This window comes from Epinephelus fuscoguttatus, linkage group LG5, assembly GCF_011397635.1.
Source record: "Epinephelus fuscoguttatus linkage group LG5, E.fuscoguttatus.final_Chr_v1".
NCBI classification, from domain to species: Eukaryota; Metazoa; Chordata; class Actinopteri; order Perciformes; family Serranidae; genus Epinephelus; species Epinephelus fuscoguttatus.
The window spans coordinates 8,230,731-8,240,056 of record NC_064756.1 but is presented as its reverse complement, the minus strand read 5'-3'; the positions used below and the strand labels follow the sequence as shown (position 1 = coordinate 8,240,056).

The 9,326-nt window shown below is 42.3% G+C and overlaps 1 protein-coding gene across 1 annotated transcript; it reads right to left on the bottom strand.

Annotated features, from left to right (window-relative positions):
• Positions 1 to 404: 404 nt before the first annotated feature.
• On the bottom strand, positions 405 to 8,935 carry LOC125888857 (thymus-specific serine protease). The gene is made up of 13 exons (XM_049576489.1): positions 8,875 to 8,935; positions 8,128 to 8,303; positions 7,432 to 7,531; positions 6,856 to 6,985; positions 5,468 to 5,591; positions 4,852 to 4,929; positions 4,407 to 4,454; positions 4,198 to 4,314; positions 1,865 to 2,029; positions 1,477 to 1,618; positions 1,191 to 1,370; positions 962 to 1,116; positions 405 to 867 (listed from the first exon to the last, which is right to left on the bottom strand). Exons 1-13 carry the CDS (start codon positions 8,933 to 8,935, stop codon positions 811 to 813), a joined length of 1,533 nt encoding a protein of 510 aa, XP_049432446.1. The 3' UTR covers positions 405 to 810.
• Between the last annotated feature and the right edge of the window lie 391 nt (positions 8,936 to 9,326).

The following is a 9,326-nucleotide window of genomic DNA, read 5'->3' as shown; positions in this document are numbered from 1 at the left end:
CACACACACACACACACACACTGCACTGCACTGCAGCCCAGAGTAAACAGATGGCCTTCGGACAACTGGTGCTTCCTCACTCTTCCAACACAAACACTCTCCAACGCTGTTACAAACACAACAACTCAACTGTATCACAGCCGCAGATACACTGTGACATCACACGTTCAATCCCCTTACTGACTCATGACAAATGCCCCATAATGATGGAAATAAATCTACACAGAGGCCTCACAATACCAACACTTCCTGCCTTTTATTAGGGACAACAGATGAATACCAGCATTTTGATTCTCTGTGTTTCACAGAGAATGAGGAGCAAGAACAGGGTTTGACACATGTGTAGCAATATCGCACCCTAGTGATACTACAGGGTTATGGCAAGTGATGGATACTGTAAAAAAAAAAAAAAAAAAAAAAAAAGAGCATACCCATAAACACTTATAAATTCAGTACATGTAAACTTTAAAATTCTCTACAAATATCAAATCTAAACTAGCAAGGGAAGAGAAGCATAAAAGGAGCTCTATCTGCATTTCCAAATTAGTAATAACTTTAAAATCAGGATAAACATCTGTAAAGACACTTTTAAAAAAAGACAGTCCACACAAACACACAAATCGAGCACAGTGATGAGCTATGGATGGACAGTGCGGAGGTGGAGAACAGGGTGTGCTCAGAGAGGAAATGGAGGAGGAGGAGGAAGAAGATGAGAGAGATCAGAGCAGCTCCGCACACCAGCTTATTAACTGCTTCCTATCTGTTTAAGGAAACAGCGATAAGAGCTGATCAGGTTATAATGTGATCTGATCAGACCTTCTCCTGTGCAGCCATCTTCAGCCAGCCGACCACATGCTTCTCAATCTCCTGAGAGGTAAGCAGAGGGAATGTTTTAAGGACTTCATCATCTTTGTGTCTGTTATGAAGATTACACAGTAACATGTTATTGAGGCATACATACCTGTCTGGCTTTCTTGAGCGAGCAGCGGTCTGTGACTCTCCCACTCATCATGTCAGCACAGTGAGCGGTGTCCTTAATGAAAATGGTCTGAGCTTCATCACCTTCCTCAGTCCTGTCCTGGACCACTGACAGCTTTCGCCATGGATCAACTCCACCTGTGGAAATGATGATATAGATTTTTTTTCTTAGTCATCTGCTATGATTTGGTCTCTTGTAAACCCAGTCTCACCGTTGACATAGAGGACCCTGTGTGTGTGTGCGTTGTCTCCTCCATAGTAGGTGTTTGTGAAGGCAATGCGTCCAGGCAGGGAATGCTGGGAGATGCCAAACAGTATGGGGCAGAGTTCAGTCTGGGACTGAAGGGTCACCATCCCAGAGAACGGACAGGTGGCATCCTCACAGGTCTGGTCTACACACACAGACAAAGAAAGGGTGTCAGGCCAAAGACAGAATGATGGTTGATTATGTACGTGTTGCTGTATGCATGTGAGTGTGTGTGTGTGTGTGTGTTGTACAGAAGCCAAACTCGGTGCAGGTCTGGTAAGTCCACTGTCTCTCTGCTCTCCGGCCTGAGTGGACGGACGTGTCCATCAGGTTCTTCACTGTTTTCTCATGGGAGATATCCAGACATGGCTCCTCGCTGGTAGAGTGGTAGATCTGCACAAACACACACACACATACAGAGGAAAAAAAACATAGAAAACATGTACCCTTGGGTGCTTGACCACATAGTCCTGCTGCCAAAAGAAATCCTAAATAGTTGCACCTTCGTGGTTAAACTCAGGGGGGCTACAGGCCAAGAAAATTGCTCCATGGTGACATCTGGTGGTTGTACTGTGCATGAAAAAGGCAAACAACAAACAGGAGTTCATCTTGTGCCATCTGAGAGTGTGTTTTCCGTACCTGTGAAAGCTTAACAAGGCGGTTGTAAGCCTCCACCTCCTCCTCACATGCCTCGCTCTTATTAGTCATCACAGCACAGATCTCATCAATAGACATGAGCACCCCTTCTTCATTGTACTGCACTGTTCCCAGGATGATGTCGGCCAGGTTTTGCATCAGCTCAATCTGAAGTAGAGATGTATGGTTAAAGAGTTATTTATTCTGAATCAGAATTGAAAAAGCAACAATAAAAAAGGTGGGTTGAATAGAATAAAGAGTGTAGTTTTATGATAAGAGCCATTAATATTTGTCTCAAATGCACTAATAAAATGTATGTGAAATATAACCACTGAATAAAAAGTTGGTTGAAATACCTTAAAACTTTAAGTGGAAGCCTAGGCTATTATTTGCTAAAATCACTGAGCTCAACAGGCGTATATTTAGGACAGGTCATTAAATCCTTTCACACAAGACTGTTACTCAGCAAAGATGGAAAATACTATCAAATTGTTGATTTAAACTAGTTTGAATATTACTCGTATAAAAATTTGGCTTCGAATAACATGAATTATGAATAACTCATTTGATTTAGCTCTGCATCAGAGAGCAAGAGTTATGACATTACTTCATTCTGTTAAAACAGTACTCACAATAATTTTTTATGAAAAACCCTTTTGATTCTTTCGATTGGTGGACCCATACAGACTAAGGGAATATGAATAACTTACAAGGAAATTGAGAAATGGACACATATTTTTCTTGTTTACCAACATTTAATAAATTTCAATAAATTATTGTATTCTTTGGTGCTCACTGTTTCAGTAAACCACCTGGTCCCAGTGACACAGACAGAGTGTGGAAATCAGCCAACCTCTGTAAAGACCCACCTTAAAATAAGATCAAACTGAAGATTTGTGTTGTTTTAAACAGACGTTCAAGTGAGTTCAACTCGAATTTATTCTTTCTATTCATCAAAACATTGACCAAGAGAAAAAGTTTTCACACATCAGTTGAAATGGCAAATTTAGAAAAACAGGATGCCACTAAGGCGAAAACACACGGGCGGCGTCATATGACGGCGGCGTCATTGACGCGAGTCAAGTACCTCTACCAACACATACAAAAAGAGTCGCGCTGCGGGGCGTCAACCGGATTTCTATTGCACACTCCTGTCCGCTAGGCTGGGAAGTACAAAATAACGCTTTTTCAAAGGCGGCGACGCTGGAAAAATAGGACAATAGCGTAAAGTGCCGCGGTGCGGCACGTCGACGCGCGTCGAGCCGCCGCCGGTATGGGTTTGTAAATAGAAAATAATGGGGGCGGTTGTTTTGACACGCGTCGCACGCCGCCGGTTTTGGCCTTAAGGGTTCTATGTCTGCTTTATTAAACCAGTTGCATCACCAAAATGTTTCAGCGGGGTAGCCAGATGAAAATCTTGGGGTGGGACACTGAAGCCAGAAGCCAAACCTGGCTGAAGTTCAGATATTATTTCAGGAACATGTCCTGTTTCTCCTTTGAGGCCAGAAATAGACTTGTTGCTGCTTCGTTTTTCCGGTTCAAGATTTGTTCTACATGAATGCATCAGCACATTGTTAGTACATGTTAGATACTGCATAGTGCACTCAGATCTCTGACATTTTGTAGGCCCAGTTACTAGTTTTTGTACATTTATAAAGCCATACTGGGTAACCTCCCTTTGTACAGTTGTACTTTGATTGAACAGAGATCTGACTGTAGCTACAGTCTGAGATCTCAAGACTTAGTTTTGCTGTCTGTTCTTAGTGCTCCGACTGAGCTGGGAAAGAAAGTTTTTATGTGCTCTGCTCCTCTCCCTCACACAAAAACTATGTGAATTGGTCTCTCTGTGTGATTTTAAAGCTCTCATAAGTACAAGGATGAATGAATCTGGGTCTTGTCATTGTACATAGGTGTTCTAATATGTTTACATGTTACTGTATATCTTTTATGTTTTTTATTGTGTGTTGTTTGGCTGTAACTTTCTGTATGTTGCTGTTGTGGCTAGGTCCTCCTTGTAAAAGAGATTGCTGATCTTAACAGGACATACCTGGTTAAATATGGGTTGAATAAATAAAATAGATAAAAAAAAATGCATTCAGTTATGCTGTTGAAGTATAATATGGGTTAGTTGAAAAGTATGTCAATATAAGAGTCAGGAATCACATACTGATATACTCTGGTTTCTTATCTTACAACTGATGTTACTATTAAGTGCACAGACTAACACCAGTAGGAGGTTTGATGAACGCTTTGATTTCAAGTCCTGTTTTGATGTCTTATGTACCCTTATGTAACCACTAACACCCATACCCACACACACACTGCACTGCAGTCACCTGATCATCAAGATCCTTGGGGATCTGACAACAGCCAAAATCCCTGGCCACCCGGCTGGCATTCCTGCTCATCAGTGCTTCCGCAGCAGCAAAAGCTTCCCGCACACCAGCCAGACACTGCAAGGGGAGGACCAGAGTGAATTTAACACATGAAACAGATGGAAATGCTGTGCCTGTCATAGTGCACAGACAGGTGGTTGTCTTCACACCTTTTCTGAGCCACCAACTGCTTCGTTCATGAGACTCACGCCAACACTCTGCAACAGGAAATCACAGATGTGAAAGTGAGAATGTGGTTATTTATCACAGGTGTGTGTCAATAGGCTAACTGATGACAAACAGCAATACTGCAAGTGAAGCTCTTATCATGACCTCAGTGAGACTCTTGTGAATTGAGGTGGCTTAAATACGTTCTATGACTCCATGGGCGTTGTATGTTTACACACAGATAATATAGATACAGAGATGTAGAACTCTCAACCACATGTGGCTTTTCATCAGCAATCAGACAATAATGTTGGGAGATAAAAATAAATAAATGCAAGGCTGAGTTGCACAGGGGAGCATGTGGACTCATGACCTCAGTATTTTAAAAATCCTAACTACTCCCTGGTTAATACGTAAATACTGTGACCGTGGTTTGTGCCAGTTTACATCGCTGTAGGCAGAGAAGTCCAACTTTGCCATGACAGGTGCAGAGGAGGCCACAGCTCCGTACACCAGGTGGGGAAACTGCAGTAGAATACAAGAGGAACAAAGACAAACATATTTAGGGATTCAATATAAAGTTGCTCCACACCCATTTTTAAAGGGGTCACACATGAGAAGAGATGTATTAAAGGATAAGTCTTGTAAAAGTATCTCTTTTATTATTAGGGAATCAAATTAGAAAATACCAACAATGAATTTATCCTTTTAACAAGTATCAGCTGTATATTTGTTCTTCCTCTGCGTCAAAAACATCAATGAGTGACTCTGTTGTACCTGACATGTTCGTTACGATGAACTAGTTACTTCTCTTTCAGTTATATTTGCCAAAATCTACAGTGCCCAGCTGTTTTAGGAAATTATTTAGGCTTTTTTTGGGGTGTGTTTGATTAACCGATGGATTAATTTTTGATTTTCATCTTCAGTAAGGAAGAATGGGCTTAGGTCTTAGAGCCACAGACAGGATTTGAACAAATAAGGTATATAATGATTATTATTATTATTATAAGACCTGAGTGACATTGAATTAACTGTGTTTTGTGCCTGAAAGTGTCTTTTGCACCTTTCCTCTGAACCAGGCGGACAGAGCTCCGGAGTACGAGCCTCCGAAGCTGATCCAGGTGTTCCTGTGGCTCAGGTTGAAGCTTTGGCTGATGTACTGGTGGAAAACAGCCAAGTCAGCAAGCCTGGACAAAAAAAACACACAAAAATGTTGTGTTATCATTTCAGTCTTTCACCTAACACACATTATAAATACATGCACAGACATACAAATGTAATGGAGCCAGAAAGACAGAGGCATACATGGGACACACATGCAGAAACACACTCACTATCTCCCACTTCACTGTGTTTAAAATATAGAATACATAAGGAGGATATATGAGGTGTGGAGAGAAGAGTTGTTCACATATGTACCACCTGTCTTGACTTTAACTGACTGTCCTGGAAAATGTGCTTGGGTTTCCTGGGACTAAAAAATGTTCTGTTTTTTTATTTGATCTATTTTTAAAAGTGGCTTACAATAACAGTGTATCCGTTACTATGACTCTGCACCAAGACGAGGCCAGAACGTTGTTGATTGGCATTGTAGTTACTGCAAACCACAGATAGATCACATGTATATAAGCTGACTTTCCTCGTGGGGAGGTGGAGGAGATGATGGAGGGCGTGTGCAGACCACTGTTTGAGACTGACAAACAATAAAACTGGCTGTTCGTTAGCAAGACGTCACAACATTTCCAGTGGCATTTGTGCCACCATACCTGGGTATTTTTAGCGACACATGGTGCCGTTTCCAGAGGCAATTGTGCAGGTGTTTTAAGCCAGATCATGAGCTTTTCCTAACCACAACCAAGTTGGTTTTGTGACTAAACATGACCGCTTCCCAGCTGACATTGGGTGAGAGGCAGGGTTCACCCTGGACAGGTCGCCGGACTATCACAGGGCTGACACATAGAGACAGACAACCATTTACACTCACATTCACACCTATGGACAATTTAGAGTCACCAATTAACCTGCACATCTTTGGACTGTGGGAGGAAGACGGAGTACCTGGTGTAAACCCACTCTGACAATGCTAATCACTGCACCACTGTGCCGCCATTTGTCACCCATAGCGTTGCTGAAAGGTTTCAACATAGCTGCTATGCAAGTTACATATGCATGGTTTGCAGACAGGTACAATGCCAGCATTTATTCTAGCAATGAGGTTGCAGCAGACAACCTCTAATGCAAGGGTTTGGTCATTGAAGATTTTGGATGGCAACACACACATACTCACAGATATAGACAGACAGAAGGAGAGGGAAAAGTGAATAAATATATACAAACCAGAAAAAGACACACGCACATACATATGCAATGAGGAAGGAAGTGATGTGACGAACACATCCACAACACACACACACACACACACACACACACACTTAGGGAGCCAACACTAACGCCTGCTGGCTGCTCAGGTCTGCCAGGTTCTCCGTTTTGAGGCCGTCAGGGTTGATGCTGTCACCATAGAAACGGTGCTCCAGAGCCAATAGCAGGGCCCCGTTCTCTTCAGCCATGTCAACATGGTGACCTGGAAAAACATGGTCAAAGCAGATAAGATTCAGAGTGCAGCAAAGTCTAATACTTTTTTTTTTTTTTTTAATACAAGCAATACGCCAACAGTGTGAGGGGATTAAACAGCTACAAGTTCTGCGGAGCAAAAAAAATGGCATGAAGAAGCACGAGGCACTATTCCCAGCAGAAAGATTTTGAAGAACACCAATTTAAAATCCAAAATTTAACTAATGGAAACATGGGAAGAATAAAAGTGAGGATTTGGTGGGTGTAGGGCAGAAAAGATTAAGCATATGCTCACCAGCAAATATCATCTTACTAACACACAATATGATGCTTCACTTGTTGTCTCCACTTTTATTTCCGAATCTTGGGAGGGAGTGTCAGCTGTTTTCAGTGTTTTATCTGCTGTTTGAGAGCGTGTGACAGACAGGTGCGTGCATATGCTGAATCCTACTGTACCTGCCAGAACATCAAACTCATAGATGGGCCCTTCTCCTCCAATGAAGAGGAACACTGGACCATCAGGGTGCTGCCAGTGCGCCTCGTTCACAAAGAATTTCTGAAAGAAAGAAATGCTTTATTCAGGTTCACCCAACCCAGCAGCACATTCTTAGTCTTAGTAATCCTTTATTCAATGCTGCAGTGTACACATTTACACATTGGCTGCCTCAAATAGCAGCGAGAGCTAAAGAAACATTGCATATGCTGTCAGGAAATGTTGTCAGTGCTTAGTGGAGCTGGGGAGATGAAAAGGTTAAATTTATTGTAGATTTTTCCAGATAGAAAGCTCACTCACTGCTGACAAGAGCTGCTGATTTTGCAAAGTCAAGCTTTGAACTGCAGAGTTTTTCACCACAGCAGCAGAGCTCAGTGGGACAGAATGGCAAGGCAGCTGTTTTTACTTGCTTTACCAGCTTTGCATTAAAAAAAAAAAATCAGAAATAGCACACAGTATAAAGCCATCTTGTTTTATGCTTTAAATAAAATATTACCTTTATGTTGGTTTCGAGTTCACAGTGTTCTTTTATCATCATCACACCTTTTCAAAGTCAAATCTTCCATCGCTTTTTATGTCTCAAATGTCAGGCCTTTATCATGTTACACTTGCTCTATGCACTCACACTGTCAGATCACTGATCACTGACATTTCTCTACCTGTGGGAAGGTGCTGACGTCTTTTCGGTTGAAGTGGTCCAGCTGCTGGTGAATCCTGCCCTCCTTCACATGTCTGAGAGGCTGACGACCGCTGGCTGTGTGCGTCAGGAGGAGCTGCTTGGCTTTCTGCAGCTGGAGATTACGCACTCGCTCCTTGATCTTAATCAGGGTGCGCCCTGGTTTCAGTAAAGAAACCGAGTAACAGGGAAAGGAGAGAAATGTGCACAGTCATGGGGTCATTACAAACTGTAATGGTTTGTGTTAACTAAACTGATCTGCTGGCCAATACCAGAGCTGAGAACTTGCTCTAAGAAGGCTCCAATGCAGCTCTACCAGCTGCTTCATTGATTATGAAAAAGCATATGTTCATGTCTTTGATGTGATGGTTGACAAAAATACCTAAAACTCTACCTACAAAGTCTTGGATCTATTTCAGGAGCATTCAACATCTAACATCAGACTCCCAAGGGATTCGCTGTCACCACCAGCATCTGTTTTGCTTTGTCTTCCAGCGCAAATTTGACAGCTGCAAACATAAATAAACTCAACCTGAAATGAGGAGCAAAGAATTAAATGAAACTTGATCGCCTCAGCTTCGTCACATTTGTGCTGGATGCATGACTTCAGCTTTTCAAAAAAACTTTCCAGCACGTGTGAAAGAGCTTCAACTTTTCGTATATCATCAAGCTGTCAAGTTATCAATTTTAGGACAGTGCGTAAAATCGAACACAGCTCTCATCAACTCACCAGCATCCGTTAAGGTCAAGAGGAGTAGAAGGATGAGACAGCGGACCAGAGAGAAAAGCATCTTCACCACCAAATCAGGATACTTTAGGCCGAGCGTAATGCATGCTCAACCAGCAGGACTCAAGAGAATCTCTGCCACTCATCAGCTCCCTATATAGTCCCTGGAGGAAGCTGCAGTGATGAGGTGATCCCTGGAAAACTGTGATATGACCTGTGCGTTATTGTGATCTGCATTTGGCATACCATGAGAACAGGGTGAGACTGTGTGTGTGTGTGTGTGTGTGTGTGTGTGTGTGTGTGTGTGTGTATATTATCTGCCATTAACAAACTGCTCAGCAAAATAGAGCGTCAGCTTGGTGCTGTAATGAGATCTCTTTGCTTTCTCATGGCTTTTTTGGAGTGGTTGAGTTATAGCAGCAGTTTATTCGACTTTTTCCTCTCCACAGTGTGCT

Bases quoted from the DNA above. Each gene is read 5' to 3' on its own strand.
- LOC125888857 (XM_049576489.1), bottom strand. From the start codon at position 8,935: ATGCTTTTCTCTCTGGTCCGCTGTCTCATCCTTCTACTCCTCTTGACC. The intron at 7,532-8,127 runs GTAGAGAAATGT...TCTTTCTTTCAG, and splicing joins ACGTCAGCACCTTCCCACAG to AAATTCTTTGTGAACGAGGC. The intron at 4,930-5,467 runs GTGCAAAAGACA...ATTCTACTGCAG, and splicing joins CCGCCTGGTTCAGAGGAAAG to TTTCCCCACCTGGTGTACGG.